The sequence below is a fragment of the Aspergillus udagawae genome (genome assembly GCF_001078395.1).
Source record: "Aspergillus udagawae IFM 46973 DNA, scaffold_2, whole genome shotgun sequence".
NCBI classification, from domain to species: Eukaryota; Fungi; Ascomycota; class Eurotiomycetes; order Eurotiales; family Aspergillaceae; genus Aspergillus; species Aspergillus udagawae.
Genome location: NW_025091265.1, coordinates 1,342,015 through 1,358,806, shown reverse-complemented (window position 1 = coordinate 1,358,806; position 16,792 = coordinate 1,342,015). Strand labels below are relative to the sequence as shown.

The following is a 16,792-nucleotide window of genomic DNA, read 5'->3' as shown; positions in this document are numbered from 1 at the left end:
TACCCCACAGTCTGGGGTAAAAGTTGGGGTAAGCGATCAACACGGGGAAACAGGAATCCATCGATATAAGTAGATCTCGACACCCTACATCTCATCTTCTTCCTTCATCATGGTTGTTGCATCTCATGTACTAGCCACCATGTACGCAACCGACACCGATATCGAGAAACCCACCACAATGGGCGTCGAGCACGTGGCCGAAACACCCGTGTCCTCTGTCAACGAAAAACACTTGCAGGATGCGGAGCAAATCCCTCACTTCACGCCTGAGCAGGAGAAACGGGTCCTCCGCAAGATGGATCTGCGGTTGATTCCCATGCTGTCTGTTTTGTATCTATTGGCCTTTCTGGACCGCGGCAATATTGGGAATGCGAAGATCGAAGGATTGGTTGAGGATCTGGGCCTAACGTCGCAGGAATATAGCTGGTGTTGTATGTTTCACTTGGCTTAAGAGTTGCGCAATTTCGCTGACGGTATCCAGTAACGGTGTTCTTTTTCACGTACTGCGCGTTTGAGATGCCGAGTAATCTACTGCTCAAAAAGTTGCGGCCGTCGAGATGGTTGCCGTTTTTGATGATTGCTTGGGGGATTGTCATGGTATGTTTGCCGCGATTGGGTAAAAGCACCTGGCTGATGAGATAGACATTGATGGGCGTTGTTCACAACTATGCTGGGCTTTTGTCCGCGCGTATCTTCCTCGGCGTTGCTGGTGAGTTCACAGCAAAATTGATATGCAATTATCATACTGACGTGCGCAGAGGCTGGTCTATACCCTGGCACCGCCTACTACATCACCATGTGGTATCCCCGCGAAAAAGCCCAGTTCCGACAGGCTCTTTTCTTCAGCTCGGCCAGTATCGCCGGTGCTTTCTCCGGGCTTCTCGCTTACGCGATTAGTGTATGTCTCTTTGCCCTTTGCAATGGCAAAAGCTGATGGGAGAATAGAAAATGGACGGTGTGGGCGGGTATGCCGGCTGGCGGTGGATTTTCATCCTAGAAGGACTTCTCACCGTTGCGGTCGCCCTTGTCGCCCCCTTTGCGATTCACGACTTCCCAGAGACAGCCACCTTTTTGACCGAGGAAGAGCGCCGATGGGTGATTCACAAACTGCGGTCTCAATCCGGACGCGACACCACGCAAGACGGGGCGGTCCATGAGGAATCGCGCTTCCGCGTACGCTACGTGATTGATGCGTTGACGGATTGGCAGATCTATGTCGCTTTGTTTAGTATGTTTTGCACCTCTGCGTTGCGACGACTCGGAAGACTAACTGATCAGTGTACTGGGGGATAACCACCCCTCTCTACGGTATCTCGTACTTCTTGCCATCCATCATCAAGGATCTGGGGTACAAGTCTTCAACCGCGCAGTTGCTCACGGTGCCGATCTACATCGCCGCGGCCATTGTGGCTGTCGTTGCAGCCTGGCTATCGGATCGTCGCAAGCAGCGGTCTCCGTTCATTCTCTTCTTCATGTCGCTAATTGCCATCGGCTTCATCATTGTCATTGCTTCCACCGGTCGGGGAGTACCAGGGGTCGTCTACTTTGGTGTTTTCGTCGCTGTCATCGGTATGTTTTTTCTTCCCAGACAAAACAGCAATCAGTCTGACAAGGCTAGGTATCTATCCTGCTTTCCCAGGAAACGTCACCTGGCTCAGCGTCAACCTGGCGGGCGACTACAAGCGTGCGGCCGGAATGGCCATCCATATCGGACTGGGTAATATGGCCGGTGGTATGTCTCTTGTCGATGCTTCAGATAGAAAATTGCTAATTTTGCAGCCATGGCATCCAACTTTTACCGTGCGCGGGACGCACCTAGGTATATTCTGGGCCACGCATTGGAGCTGGGTTTCGCGGTCGTCGGAATCATTGCAGTGGTGATTCTGCGGCTGTCGTATCAGCGCATCAACAAGAAACGTGATCAGATGGATATTTCGGGCTATGATAATGCTCAGTTGGCCCGGATGGGCGATCGGTCGCCCCTATTCAGGTATATGCTGTGATGGGCTGTTTTCATCTGACGAGGTTATTGGTACAGTCGTCTATGTGATAATGGGCAATGAAAACTTTACAAGCAACGTAACCAAACAGACTACCTCAAAAGGAGTTCGTATTTAAGCGAGATGAATTCTGGTTGCTGAGCGATGATTGGTTGGATGAGAGCCCCTACGGACCCTGCGCTAAGCTATTCTCCTCGAAGCTTTCTACTAAAACGGAGTGGTTTCAGGCACCAGAGGGACTAGTTGTCTTGGGATATACTTAGCTGCGCTCTAAAAGCCACAGCTGAGTCCAGACTCCTTTCTGTTCTTGGCAGTGCAGATTCAGATTGCACAGGAACTGAGTGCGTGTGGGTGGCAGAGTTTTTATTGTAATTCTGTCTGTGCTTGGATTTGGCACAGTCAGTGACTAAGAGCCCATATCCTCCCCTTTGTAGAATATTTTACGTAGATGTATACAGTGTATCCACGTGAATCAGGTGTGCGCTATACAAAGATAAGCTAGTCTCCTGAATCAAGGGCTCTGGAACTGGAAGCTACTGTAAGCTAACATAGTACTCGAGACTAAGTCATAAAAAATAGTAACAACCAGAGCTGATTCGCCGTGTCTCACATGGGCTAAGGCGTTCTTCCCTTTCTTAAATGAGGCTCTCATTCCCACATTCAACTGCTTAATTCTGTCTACTTAGTACCCCTCAAACGCTGCACATCATCATGGCGGGCACCGTCTCCTTCCGCGGAAGAGACTGGATTCACTTCGGCCTGCGCATCCTCTTCTGCGCATCTGCAATCGCTCTTCTAGCCGTCACAGCTCGCCTAGCAATAGGATGGGGAGGAGACAATGAGGAACCCCCGATTGTTCTTCCCTTCGTTCTAGCCACAGTGAGCCGCACGCCTTTTTAGGAGCGACAAACACAGCTAATGACTGCAGGCGTCCCTGGCGATCGTCACAGACATTCTCGCTCTGTTCTTTCTTTTCCGGTGTATCAGCTTCATCACGACGACGGCCATCCTCGACATCCTCGTCATGATCTTCTGCGCTGCTGGGGTTGTCTCCCTTTCACAGGGGGACTTTGCTTTCTACTGGCGGCTTTACTATCATGATTACCCGCCAGTGTCGGAGCAGGCGGAGATTATCGTCTTTGCGTTGAATATTCTTGTTGCGTAAGTGTTCCTGTCACCGAGTATGAATTTGAGACTGACGAGGTGGTGGCAGATGGGAGAGAATTCTCTCGATCATTTTGTGCGCTGTCTCCCGTAGGGGGCGATTGGTGAATGAGGATGCTAAGGAAGTGCCGGTGCAGGCGCAGAGTTGCTACCAATAGTGTTCTTCTAGATGACCCTTAATACTACATGCTACATTTAATGATAATACTAGCAACTTCTGAAGAGTTCGTCTCAATTCATTAAAGTTGATTTACACCGATGTCCCCTCGGCCATGACCTGTGGCACCGCCAACCGCCGTCCCTGCTCATCACAGACCTTGACAACCCTCGGCGTAATCGCCATCCCCTGTCTTCCGGGGCGATCCCAGACAAATTCATAGGCACAGGGCTGCGCGAACAGCCACCGACCCAATTCCGCCGCGGCGGAGGCTACGGACCTCAAATGCTGGAGGCGCTCTGCCCTGGTATGCGCGGGACTGGCATAGCCGGCGAAAGTGTCGACAAATCTCTCTGCAAGCCTGTCGATAGCATGGTCATCCACGTCACGAGCGGCCTGCTGATGCTGGTGGAGGTACGCTGTCAGCGTACGCCAGTTAAATAGCAGTTGGTCTGTCTCTGTGGCGTGTCAGTTTCTCGACAATCTTGCATTGCGCAAGACGGACGCGTACCTGGTGTTTGATTCAGAACTTGCGGACATGACGCGTAACATGCAGGCAGGAGCCCCCCCTTCCCAGGCCCGGCGGTGATCTGCTGCAGTAGTTCCCGAACAAGGACATGAGTGAGGACCGCGCGAAGTCTGCCTGGTTTAGCCAGCAAGGTTGCGATGGGTGACGGCAGGTACGGGGACTCGTAGCTTGTAAGCGACGTAGCGGAGACATGCGGAGTGGATGACGCTCCGGAAGCGTAGTAGTTATCGACGTGGAGACTGGCATGGTCGAAGAGCGTGAGGATCCGCGCGCGTACTGTCTCATCATCGGCAGGCTCAGGAGTATAATGGGAGGATGCGGCTGCTCCTAGAGGCAGCAGTGGTGGATGCTGCGGTGCTTTCTCTTCGATATACTGCTCTGAACGCCCCGCGCCTGCGCCTTTTCTACGCCGACGGAAGAAGAGAAATGCAGCCAGGATTGTGAGTGCGGCGGTGCCGATGATGCTGCCGACGATCGCGCCAGCTAGAGCGCCTGTGCTCACATTGTTTGGCGATGGAGTAGGTAAACTAGTGTGCGTACTATGGGTACTCGCTGTGCTTGACGCAGTGGGGCTGGCGACTGTGCTGCTCGAGGTGAGGGAGATGCTGGAGGGTGTGACAGAGGTGGTCTGCGATGGAGTCAAGTGAGAACTTGGTGTAGATGTAGTGGTTGACACTGTTACGGAGATTGATGGGGATGTCGCAGCGGGGCTTGTCAAGGTCGGTGCTGTCGGTTCCTGACCAGATAGGGGAGAGGACGACGCCGGGCTCAACGGAGGCCCCGTTGGCGTCGTTGTCTCAGTGCTCGAGGACGGCGTCGTACTAGTGGACATTCTGTGAAGAGCTTCAGACGGATGTACGCGCGCTTTGGGATGGAGCGAGGGATTCGCGTACTCTTATGAATTCGGACTGTAACCCTGCGAGGCTGGGAGGATGCACGTCCTCGAATCTGGCTTAGTGAACCAACCCAATTCATCAAAGAGAAACCTGTCTGGATTCAACAAGGTTGTGATTTACAGTAGTTTTACTACTTCGGGGCTGGTAAACGACCCTGGCTCAGCGCTGACTCGCTAGAGCATCAACCCTGGTCAGGAGATGCTGCACCGTAGCTGCGCCGCAATTTCACTTACCCAGGGATTGCCAACGCCATGACCTTCCAGCCAAGGGTATTTTCTCCCATATCTCCAGGGGCGTAGGGTCGCAAAAAAGCTCGAGCGTGGCCAACGTTTGTCTTCTGGTTGACGATGGACGAGAAGGAAGTTGTGGCAATCCATAAACCCTGGGACGATGACTGGAGACCGGATATCGTAGTTGGGGTTGATTTTGGAATGACCTGCACAGGTATAATGTCTTCAATAAGTCTGAGATGTGTCATCGCTTATGAGGTAGCAGGAGTCGCCTATTCAATCGGCCCAGAATGGCTTCCGCCGAGGACCATCCAGCGATGGCCGGGAAAGCTCATCAGCGAGTTGGCCAACAAAGTGCCCACTGCGATTGAATATGAACCTGCTTCGCACAGCGTCAAGTCATGGGGGTTTCTCTGTAATACCGAGGATCCCGCCTCGGACATCAAGGAGTATTTCAAGCTGCACCTGGCTCCCGGCAGTCACCCAGACGGAAAGATCACACGGACAGAGGCACAGCGATGGCTTCAGGACTATATCCGCTGCATCTGCCAGCATGTTACTGCGCATTTCAGAGACACTCTTCCCTCCTTTGCGTCCTGCAAGGTCGAATGGGTATTCAGCGTTCCCACAACGTGGAAAGATGTTCGTATGGTTGAAGAAACGCGGCACCTACTGCAGCGAGCGGTCAACACTGGCAGTCCATGGATGTTGCCAGAATATAATCGCGCCGTCATTGGGCTCACTGAGGCAGAGGCTGCAGCTGTATATGCTTGCAAGGAACACTATCAGGTGAGACTATCTACGGAACCTGCGATCAATCTTGTATTAAGTGCTGCAGGTGAATGACATCGTCCTCGTTTGTGATGCAGGAGGAGGAACTACAGTAGGTAGAGCTCAATCTGTATGCATTAGTCGTCCGCCGCTGCTAACTGTGGAGGACGTAAACATTCTCCAACTCAAGTCCGGGCGAGGCGAGCCAACGAGGCTCGACCAGTTCGGCAGCGTTGAGGGTATGTTTCTCAGAAGCCTTTGACGTCTACAGCTGAACGTTGTCAGGACGACCCATTGGCTCTGTTTTTGTCGACCGCGGGATGCATAGCCTTATTTGCGAGCGACTATCCAAGGTTCACGACAGACTGGACATGTCTCCATCACACACGGCATGGAGGATGATTCTCGGTCGATTCCAAAGACTGAAATGCGCGTTCGGTACATCTGCAGCAGCAAATACCCCCAGTCTCAAATTAGATATTCCCGGCCTCAAGCCGGGTCCTGACCTCCCCGAGGCAGACATTTACGACGGCCAGATGAGCATTTCTTGGTATGTATCGGGTGCGTTCACAGATAATGTAGAAGTGGATAGCTAATCTGCCAGGGACGATTTGCAACATTGCTTTGACACCAAAATAGCCGAGATGTTTGACTTGCTCGATGGCCAAATCCGACACATGCATGATCGATTCGCAACTGAACGAATTGTAGGCCAGCCACCCTGGCTAGTCTCAGGGTTTGAACTGACGCATCTAGTCATACCTCATTCTGTCGGGTGGTTTTGGCAGCTCACCATACGTTCGAAAACGACTGATGGAAAGGTACAGCATTGAGATTGGAAATGGACACGGCAATACCACAGCCATGCGAATCTTAATGGCCGAGGAACCGTGAGTCTTGTGTCACCAACTCACCTACAGCGCTGATAACGCAAAGACAGCTTGCCGTTGTCCACGGTCTGGTCCTGGATCGCATCCAACTGCTCAAGCGAGGTGTCGTCACATTTGGATCCCGTTGCTCTCCGGTCAGCTACGGGATTATCTGCGACCAGCTTTACGTCCCAGAGAAGCACGCGGGGGAGCTTATTCGGCAAGATCCCCACGACCAGCTCAGTTATGCAATTGACCAGGTAGACTGGCTGGTTGTCCAGGTACGCAGACAATACAGTCCCCAGAACACCAACATAGGTATTAACAGCAGTAGGGCTCACCCGTTCCTGCCACCGGGTTTTCAAAGGAGTTCCAGCTGAAGCTGGAGCCCGGCCGGGAAGCCGAGACTTTCCAAGTCCACATTGTCATGTCAATGTATCCGCCCACGCTGCTCCCAAAGAGTATGTCTCACAAGGGGGTCGAGCGAGTATGCACGCTGCACATTTCGACCGAGGGAGTTGACAAGAAGCTCAAGAACCGCCACTGGTATAGCCGAAAGCCAGTCTTCTGGAAGGGTACGTTTAGCGTCAGAGTCGTGGTCGGACCGGCAGACCTGACTTTCCAATTGTGGTCCAAGGATCAGAGGATCAGGAGCAGCAGCCATCCGCCGATTGCAGTGAAATGGATGTCTGCCGGGTTTTAACTGTAGTTGATTATAAGTATGGACAAGAAGGGACGGTATGGCCTTGGACATGTGGTGTTTCTCTTTGGAAATGGATGATACTACTCGCATTTATGTACACTTGTCTGGAAGCTACCTGATTCGCTTCCACAGCCATATAACTCAAGTTGATACCACTGTAAGAAGCAAATCAAAATTGTATCTGATTCTCCCATACCAGCTTCCTCTCGTTTGCTTTGACAACAACCTTCACACCTTGTGCATGCAAATCATTTCCAGTTATCACAAAGGTCCCTGGCTCCTGATTCTCCTAGCAATAAAGAAGGTCACGAAACCTCGAACTTAAATGCAAGCAACGCAGAACTTCCCCAATGACTCATGTGGCGGTCCGGAGCCGGGGTGTCGGTGCAAGTTATGATCCCTTCAACATGAGGTTGTCAAGTCTCGTAGACTTGGACTGCAGATAATCTACCACGGCTACCAGGACCGTGTTAACGGGTATATTGTAGGATAAAGCAATAGGAGATCGCCTTATTTAGCTCCTCCGGCCGCTCCTGAACGACCCAGTGTCCAACCTATACTGAGGATCTGTGGATGAGAAACGAAACATGTTCAGCTTCCAGAGTACATGATTTAGCCATTTATAGGTGTACTAGTGTCCTTATCATATTCAGATCGCATAACACTAGCACATACGACCACAGGGTGTGGAAAACAGGGCTTCCCGCCCGCTCAGCCGTACTTAAGCTATATATTGAATGCGGTTAATTCTTAAAAAGCCTTCCTCCCCTGAAAAAGCAACCTTACAATTTTAGTGTGGGTGCTGGTGATGTAGGTAAGGGCTTTATTACTCCTCATCACCACTCTGGAAAATGGCTCGCGAGTAGTAATGAGGGGTGATAATAAGGGTTTATAAGTGGTGAAGGGCATCTTTACCAAGCAAAACATACTCTAGGCTACTGATCCAGCTGCTATTAAATAGGCTAAGAGCCCTGTTATTTAAGATAAAGTTTTTTAGTTCCTATCTTATTTAATCTCTACTAAATTATTTTGGCTGTGTACAGCGGCTTTATGGTCCGCCGTAGCCCTTGACACCAAGACCTTTGTTACGTCCCGCGGTTGTCAATAGCACATTTGTTGCTCCGGATAATTCAATTCCATGAAACTGCTCCACCTGTACGAAGGTAGTGTTTTGAGCAGCTACTATCCACAAGACCAAAAAAGGGTTCAATGACGATTTCACTTGGAATTGTCAGCCTAGAACATGCTCATATACTACTAACGCCCTAGGCCGCAGTCCCCATGACAACACCCCAAATTCTCACCCGCTTTAGCCCATTCTAGATATATTTTAGCTGCTTCTTCGGTCAATCAAGGCCATTTCTTTGCTCATTAGTGGCTATAGCCTGATTTCTAGATGCACCAGAGGATATGCTATTTAACACATTCACCCCTGTCTTTTCACGGATATCTTTATAAGATATAAATAGATTAGTATAAGTCATGCGTAGAATTATGTATCTCTGCTAGATAGCCTAGTAGGTCAGCCAGAGTAAGCAAGGCTTGCACCTTGCTCACAGAGGGGGTTTCTTCTTGAGGGTATACTGGACTGTGAATCGCGGAATTTCAAGGGTTTGACTGATAGGATAATATCCATGGCCCTTAGTTAACATCCAAACGTTTAATGATTCCGCGGCTAATATGGGCTTAGCTGATCTCCACACCCCTTTTAGGGTTAATTTCTTTGGGGCGTGCGTTGCATGATTCCATGGTAGAAAAAGCTGTAAATTACCCATAATGGTACATTTGAAGTATTCTAAAAATAGGTAGTAGACATTCTTCTGATAACAACAATTTCGAATCGTCCCAATCAAGATCACGACCTGGCTACGAACTTGACGTTATCAGGGGACTCGATTATAATTGCTATTATACGCCTGTTACTAGTATATGTAGCTAACTCTCTGAACGTCGAGCTGATCTATCTAAAACGCTAGACTGCTTTAGCCAACTCTGCATGGGTGTTGCAGGACAGCTGATCTCCATCCGCCCCTGCATGAATTGTGAAATTATTGTCGAATTCAACTTCACTTTGTGCATCTCCCTTCGTCCTTTCTTATCCTGTCCAATATTTTACCCCGCCTCCTCCTCGCTATCCCCATTTCGCAGTGACCTTGCGACCGGCTGACGACTCCGTCCCCTTCTCTTTCAAACCAAACCCTCCCCCTTTCCTGCACGCGCCATGGCGAGTGCGCGAAACGGCGTCAGCAAGGATGAATTTCTTCCCGTCTACGAGCGTCGGTCGCAACGAGATGGCGACATCTCTGGATCCGTGAAGAGCTTTGCGTCGACTATTGGAAATAGTGCCAGCGCTGCTGTGCTCGCCTACTGCCTGTCCTCCATCAGCATGACTTTGGTGAATAAGTACGTCGTTTCTGGTGCTAGCTGGAATTTGAGCTTTCTCTATCTCGCCATGCAGGTGTGTCTTTTTTTTTTTTTTTTTTTTTTTCTTAATATTTATTCGGCATCACTCGAACAAATTGAACCCTAACTTCACACAAGTCTTTCATTGGCACCGTGGCGATATTGGCCTGCAAAAAGACAGGACTCATCCAGAATCTCGCCCTATTTGACTTGAAGAAGGCCCAAACGTGTAGGAGGCTTCCGCTTAGGCCCCGTCGCATGCAAACAAACACTAAACTCAATCGCAGGGCTGCCGATTTCCCTGCTGCTGGTCGGAATGATCTATACGGGTAACAAAGCGCTGCAATTCCTCTCCGTTCCCGTTTATACCATCTTCAAGAATTTGACAATCATCGTCATTGCATACGGTGAAGTTCTCATGGTCGGTGGCGGCGTGAAGCCTCTCGCCCTGCTGTCTTTTGGCTTGATGGTGCTCAGCTCCGTTGTGGCAGCCTGGGCCGACATCCAGAACGCGACAACCGCTACCGTAGGGGCTAGCTCTGATTCAACAGCCGCGGCTCTGTCGGCTCTCAATGCTGGTTACGCTTGGATGGGGACGAACGTAATCTTCTCTGCCTCGTACGCACTGGGCATGCGCAGGGTAATCAAGAAGACGAATTTTGACAACTGGGACGGTGTGTGTATTGGACTAGTAGGCGAAGCACCTTTACTGACGGCGCGCTGATTTAGTCATGTTCTACAATAATCTGCTCAGCATCCCCATTCTGCTGCTTGCTTCCGTGCTCGCCGAAGACTGGTCTTCCGAAAACCTACAGAGGAACTTCCCTGCCGAGTTACGACAAAGCTTATTTATTGGAATCCTCTACTCTGGCGTGGCCGCCGTCTTCATCTCGTACTGCACCGCCTGGTGCGTTCGAGCCACGTCGTCTACCACCTACGCCATGGTGGGCGCCCTGAACAAGCTTCCTCTGGCTGTTGCAGGCATTGTCTTCTTCGCGGCTCCCGTCACATTCGGGAGCGTATCTGCTATTGTGCTTGGGTTTATCAGCGGCCTCGTCTACGCGAGGGCGAAGAGCACTGGTGCATAGAGGCCAACCCGTGCCTATGAGCTCTGACTGCAAACCAGTTAGCGAGGCACGACCCCGACCAATGTACGATTTACTGTAATTTTTACCAAATACTGTACATAGCCATCCCTACTGAAGGGATATCCAAGTAACCATAGTATGAATGATCCTGATGAGCGGACTACATGTGCGAGTGAGTGTTCTCATATATTCTGGAGCACAATTGATTTGGTTGTGCCCACTGGTAATGGTTCTGGTAGCAGCGGATTTTCGGTACATATAGCAACATAGGTACAGGATAACGAGGTCGGCATCAGGCCAAGACTTGGTCATTACTTCTGAAGTGAAAGTATTTTGCTCTCTCGTCGCTGTCTGGTCTGGGGATATCAGGGGATCAGGGAATCTCATGCTGGGGTTGCTGCTGTCGTTCCTACGGAGTTACGCCTCGGGACTACTCGTAGTACTGGGTAGTTTAGCCGTAAGCCCCTGCAGGGGTTGAGACTAGGGCTGTGCAGCAGCTAATAAGTACTGTAGCTGCTTGATCCTGAATCCTCCGGCGCCGTGCCGCGACGATGTAACCCCTGCTGAACATATTATTACACTACTATCGCAACTAAGCTAGGATGGTAGTCTGGATTCCCAAGGTGGCTGCTAACAGCCTGGCGTTATTGCGGCTCCACTGTGTTTTTGTATTTCAATTAGTCGTTAGATTGAAGGGTATTAAGTACACAGACTTGTCGATCGCGACCCAACATCAATTGATTGTTGCGATCTCTGGACTACCTCCACATGCTCATCATGTCGTTCAACACAGACAAGCAGCAACCGTCCTCCAAACTACCTAACATCCCGCTCTATGCCCTGCCAAATCCTGTTGATCTAAGCCCCGAAGATGACTGGACGCGTATCAAAGATCGCAAGATGAAGAAGAGGATTCAAAACAGGGTTGCCCAGAGAACCTCTCGTAACTCAAAACTTCCCAACCAGCCAGGAAGATGCGTACCTAACTAGTCGTCCACAGGCCAGCGCATGAAGTCTCGCATCGTCGAGCTCCAGGCCAGAGTAGAACAGAATGAGGGCAACCTTCCTCAAACAGTCCATGTCCACCCAAATCAGTGATCTGAAGGATAAGATCAATGCTGCGGATCCCGAAAACTTCCAAGCGGTCACTCCATGGTTTACCACCTGGCAGGACGATTTCAACGTCCGGGTTGACTCGATGATTCAAGGCATTGAGGATCCCAACCGTGAAATCGAATTGTAAGTAAACCTTGGAAGAGCACAAGGTATGAGACTTGTCATACGTGACAATCTGTTCTCATGTTTCATCTACGTTCATACTGACCAATAACAGACGATGTCGACATCTTCAGCGAAGCAGCGAGCATTGAAGCCAATGAAGATATATGCAAGATTAACCCAAATATGGGCTCTAGCAGTTATCCCATTACCTGGAAGCGTGCAATTCCACCATCATGCGCACCTGACTGGCAAGGAAACCCGGGCGAGCCTTCCAATGCAGCTAAAGTACCGGAATGGGTCGGCTGCGACACCCGATTTGGTTTTGAGTACGCTAGCAGCGCCGACATTCTCGGTGCGATGAAGCAGGGAATAAAATACTTCCTCTCCAATGCGAGGGGCGTCCCGCGCCCTGGTCAACCGATCTGGCAGACTGCCGCAAAGGCCGCATATCCCCACATCTACAGCAATAGCGACAACATTGCCTTCTCTGATGAATGCATGAATGCCGGGGATGACTATACCGGATTTATTGAGTTCCCTATCATGCCAGATGGGAGCGTATTGGAGGCAGGAAGAAATTCTCGCATTGACGTTGGTGTGCAGCGTGTTGTGTTCAAAGCCAAGGATCACAGAGACCCCGCTGCTGACGACTGGAATTATCTCTTCTGTGGTGTGATGACCCATTTCACAAATGTCCTCGAAACGCACATCATCGATGATGTGCCAAGGAATGTCTTGCCTTTCAAACTTTGTGAGGCCGCTTGCGCATCTGACGTGGTTGGGCAATGCAACTGGACGTGGGCTTGAGGGAAGAATTGTCAACAGAGGTGCGGTTTGGGACAAAAAGGCGCTCTCATTATCAGACACTAACTCGATTACGTGGTGACTGATTTTCCATGAATTTTCGACTCATCATTTATGCCCATCGTATTGATCACGTAGAATTCACATGGAGGGGCCGATGAGCAGAACAGAGCGGACAACGAAACAAGTCAAAGGTTGGCATCTTTGTGCTAAGCCTGATCCCCCGAGTTTATCCCTCGATTCTGTTGCTCGATTCCTTGCATAAGTTGGACAACCTTTCGGGCGTCTGCTCGTGTCCTTTCCATCAGCTCATCTTGCTCGCTTATCCATCGCAACCGCTTTTTCCAAAATTCCCATCTCTCCATTGACAACGATGAGTCTCCGTGCCATAGGTTGGCATCAATCAATTTTATTTTTTCGGGGAGAGACAGGTCTTTGTTTCCGATAAAACCAAATATAATGTGCCCGGCAATGTCAAAAAAAGGAACCATACCGTGCACATCAGTCTAAAATTTGCAGGTCAATCACCACAAATGCCATCATGGCTTTCATTCTCACTCACATTCAGCATTTGCATATAATCAGTAGGGCGACCAGTGTCCCGATAGCGGTGGCCTTGCCACTGCGGCGGAGGTTGTTGGGCATGGGTCCATGGATCGTGCTCGAGGGCGAATACGATCAGTCGCAATGCCACGAGTAACTCCATGTGATTGTTGGGAGATTTGGGAGGATAGGCCGCAAGATAGTGCGCATAGAAAGCGTTAGCGCTGTGGAAGTCATTCCACCCGTAATAGGGATATGGGCCGTATCTCATCTCCCAACAGCCTTGGATGAAAACGATTAGTATAGGGCCCACGCTTCGTGCCATGAGATCAGCTGCCTAGGAGGAAATCTATGAAGGGCAGGAGGATGTGCAGGTGGATATCTCCGAAATTTCAAGCCGTTATGCCACGGGAGCAAAGAGGCCGACTGCACAGTGTTGGTCTGTTAGGGGCGGGGAAAAAAAAAAAAAAAAAAAGGGCCACTCACGGGGATATGTCTCCGACCAAATGTAATCGAATGCCTCCAAGGACCTTCAGGTTTCTAGTCGGTCCTCGAAACAGCCGGTGCGGATCTGTCCTCAGTTCGTTCCAGCTGAGGCAGGGCGCGGATCGCCTCAATTAACTTGAGAATGGCAGGCTGGTAGCGCGGCATGCCGATAGCAGCATCCCATAATAACCAGGAGACGCGTTCGCCTTTATCCACGACGTTGCTCTGGCGCTTCTCGACCACGCGGCGCTCGTCGACGAGCGACATTAGTTGGCGAGCAGCATCCTCTGCTGCAATGGCGTTGGCTGTGCCGAAGGACTCGGCAAATTCTCGCAGGGTTTGAATTTCGTCCAGAGTCGGAGGGTCTTCCTCGTCCGGGTCCGGATGGGAGAAGGGAGAAGCGTTCCCACTCAGTGTAGTCGTCTCTCATGGATGGCAACGTTGGACGCCAGTTTTGAACGGGTGTTGCAGATGAAGAAGCCAGGGACTGTATCCTTCCGCCTTTTTAAATGGTTCACGCTAGTGACCAATTCTGGAAGTGGATCCAAGTTCACTGGGCGCCTGGCTAGCGTGTTTTGATAGAAATCTTACACCTGATATGATTACGCTTCTAACCAAGAATTTCTCGGGAATCTTTCGGCACTACAGAGGCATGTCGTGTTGTGGTGTGCGGGCAGTGGGCTAAAGAAGGTCACGAAACCTCGAGCTAAAATGCAAGCAACGCTGAACTTTCCCCAATGACTCATGGGCGGTCCGGAGCCGGGGTGTCGGTGCACGTTAAGATCCCTTCAGCATAAGGCTGTCAAGTCTCGTAGACTTGGACTGCAGATAATCTACCACTGCTACCAGGACTGTGTTAGGCGGGTATATTGTAGGAGAACGCAATAGGAAATCGCCTTATTTAGCTCCTCGGGCCGCTCCTGAACGATCCAGTGCCCAATCTATACTGAGGATCCGTGGATGACACACGAAACAAGACATGTTCAGCTTCCAGAGTACATGATTTAGCCAATTATAGGTGCACTAGGTGCCTTATCATATTCAGCTCTCACAATCTCATCACATACGACCATAGGGTGTGGAAAGCAGGGCTTCCCGTCCGCTCAGCCGTACTTAAGCCACACGCCGGCCGGTTAGTAGTTGGGTGGGTGACCACCAGCGAATCCCGGCTGTTGTATGTTTTTTGTCTTTTTGTTATATTTTTTGACGTTTTGATGGCCCTGACGGAAGTGATGAAGACGGTCCATTGTAGAGGAATTGCAGTCTAGTCCCCTATAAGAGTTGCGTGGCCAGAAACAAGGCCCAGCACGTGACGCGTTAACCCTAACGCATCTAGCAGAAAGACTTGGAGACAATATACATTGGCGTAGCCAGATGAAGGGGGTTGTAGATGGGCAGTAGTTGCTTTGGGTGTCTATACTTGCTGTATCCTGTGAGTGAAAGAAGAGGGAACACAATATCAGCTTCCGGAGTGTATGATTTAGCCACGCTTGGCATCACTGATATGCCTTTGATTCTATTCAGTTATACTGGTTCTAGCACATACGACCACAGGGTGTGGAAAGCAGGGCTTCCCGTCCGCTCAGCCGTACTTAAGCCACACGCGCTATGCCCATGCTAACAATAAAATTGGCTTGGTTCGATGGAGAAACGGGTGATCGCATGGGCTTAAACTCAAACACCCAACTCAATGCTATTTACATCCCTCATTCAATCTGATTCTAATATCAACTATGTAATCTTTCTTCCTAGGTATTTCACGCACCCAAAAATAGCTCAATCTGCTTCGCGTAGATCTCCGGAACCTGGTAGAGATGGCCGTGGCCTGCGTCCGGGTAGAGATGCAGCTGCGCGTTACGTAGCTGCTGCAGTAAGATGTAGCTGTTGGAAGTCGGGGTCATGATGTCGGCTTTTCCATTGGTGACCAACACGAGCGTGTCGACTTGCTTGAGCTTTTCGAAAAGCTCAGTGTCCGCGGCAAACTTTCCAATCGCGGCCTGCTGCGTTGCGGCACCAGCTTGGTCAAGGAACCCGCGCCATTGTTCACCCTCGACCTGACGCTCCTTTGTTCTCTCGAACCACGCATGGCCGAGCGCATGGCTCGTGGAAGACGGGTAGAAGAAGAGTTTCATCATATCTTCTTCGGAGGGCACGGCTACACCAGCAATTTCCATGATCTCAGGATCTCCAAAGACCACCCCTTCCGTGTAACTCGACTGAGTTCCCGCGAGAATCAGCTTATTTACCAGGCGCGGATGGCTAACAACGATGTATTGGGCAATCATGCCACCCAACGAGAAGCCGAGGATGTCGACTTTCGAGACGCCAATGCTGGTGAGAAAATCCACGACCGTTGAGCCCATCGCTTCGAGGGTGTCTTGGACAGCGCCTTCACTGTGGCCAACACCAGCATTGTCGAACAGGATCACCTCACGATTTTCGGCAATGCTATTGATGAGCAATGGATCGATCAGGTCCATGGAACCGCGGAAATGAGTGAGGAAAATTAGGGGAACACCACCCTGTCTTCCGAAGCGTCGGTAGCCAAGTTTCACCCCCTTGACGGAGGCAAAGAGCGTCGGAGTAGCTTGAAAAGACATTGGAAGGGTTTGGTATGCTCTTTTCTTTTCTCTCTTTAAGAGATGGAGCTCGTGTACGAGTAGAGGATCAAATGACAGGAAGACCGGTGATCTAGATTGAGCGACTCGGAAAGGGTTTATATATGAGGACTTGTACGCAGCATGCTTTCAAGCATTGCGCCGTGAGCAGCGCATCATTCGAGTCTAGTCTCTCGGCGCCATATCCATTAACTCCGTACATTTTCCTAGAAAAATATAAAGCCTGGTCATCAATTGAGGCAGAAACACTTTTGGTTAAATCCGTACCCAAGCTTCGGGGCGTTGAATAATCATGAATTAGTAATGAAGA

At 50.4% G+C, this 16,792-nt stretch overlaps 6 protein-coding genes and 1 non-coding gene across 7 annotated transcripts; 5 read left to right on the top strand and 2 right to left on the bottom strand.

Moving 5' to 3' along the window:
• Positions 1-109: 109 nt before the first annotated feature.
• Positions 110-3,322, top strand: Aud_002805 (allantoate permease family MFS transporter; the record flags this gene model as incomplete). Its single annotated transcript, XM_043287764.1, has 11 exons — positions 110-431; positions 482-597; positions 643-709; positions 759-898; positions 946-1,228; positions 1,279-1,569; positions 1,619-1,732; positions 1,780-1,990; positions 2,687-2,879; positions 2,929-3,161; positions 3,259-3,322. The coding sequence occupies 11 exons, from the start codon at positions 110-112 to the stop codon at positions 3,320-3,322; spliced, it is 2,034 nt and encodes a 677-aa protein (XP_043143699.1).
• A 92-nt stretch (positions 3,323-3,414) lies between these two features.
• Positions 3,415-4,682, bottom strand: Aud_002804 (uncharacterized protein; the record flags this gene model as incomplete). Its single annotated transcript, XM_043287763.1, has 2 exons — positions 3,415-3,779; positions 3,833-4,682. The coding sequence occupies 2 exons, from the start codon at positions 4,680-4,682 to the stop codon at positions 3,415-3,417; spliced, it is 1,215 nt and encodes a 404-aa protein (XP_043143698.1).
• Positions 4,683-5,093: 411 nt separating this feature from the next.
• On the top strand, positions 5,094-7,319 carry Aud_002803 (Hsp70 family protein; the record flags this gene model as incomplete). The annotated part of the gene is made up of 9 exons (XM_043287762.1): positions 5,094-5,190; positions 5,242-5,765; positions 5,815-5,859; positions 5,914-5,986; positions 6,033-6,297; positions 6,352-6,454; positions 6,504-6,637; positions 6,684-6,897; positions 6,951-7,319. The coding sequence occupies 9 exons, from the start codon at positions 5,094-5,096 to the stop codon at positions 7,317-7,319; spliced, it is 1,824 nt and encodes a 607-aa protein (XP_043143697.1).
• A 2,221-nt stretch (positions 7,320-9,540) lies between these two features.
• Positions 9,541-10,810, top strand: Aud_002802 (GDP-mannose transporter into the lumen of the Golgi; the record flags this gene model as incomplete). The annotated part of the gene is made up of 4 exons (XM_043287761.1): positions 9,541-9,777; positions 9,861-9,951; positions 10,010-10,396; positions 10,452-10,810. 4 exons carry the CDS (start codon positions 9,541-9,543, stop codon positions 10,808-10,810), a joined length of 1,074 nt encoding a protein of 357 aa, XP_043143696.1.
• A 1,051-nt stretch (positions 10,811-11,861) lies between these two features.
• Aud_002801 (uncharacterized protein) lies at positions 11,862-12,838 on the top strand (the record flags this gene model as incomplete). Its single annotated transcript, XM_043287760.1, has 2 exons — positions 11,862-12,049; positions 12,163-12,838. The coding sequence occupies 2 exons, from the start codon at positions 11,862-11,864 to the stop codon at positions 12,836-12,838; spliced, it is 864 nt and encodes a 287-aa protein (XP_043143695.1).
• Positions 12,839-13,918: 1,080 nt separating this feature from the next.
• Positions 13,919-16,464, bottom strand: Aud_002800 (alpha/beta fold hydrolase; the record flags this gene model as incomplete). Its single annotated transcript, XM_043287759.1, has 2 exons — positions 13,919-14,289; positions 15,630-16,464. The coding sequence occupies 2 exons, from the start codon at positions 16,462-16,464 to the stop codon at positions 13,919-13,921; spliced, it is 1,206 nt and encodes a 401-aa protein (XP_043143694.1).
• Positions 14,926-15,045, top strand: Aud_r0014. Its single transcript, XR_006253264.1, has one exon. It is a non-coding gene; the product is annotated as a 5S ribosomal RNA (ribosomal RNA).
• Positions 16,465-16,792: the final 328 nt, after the last annotated feature.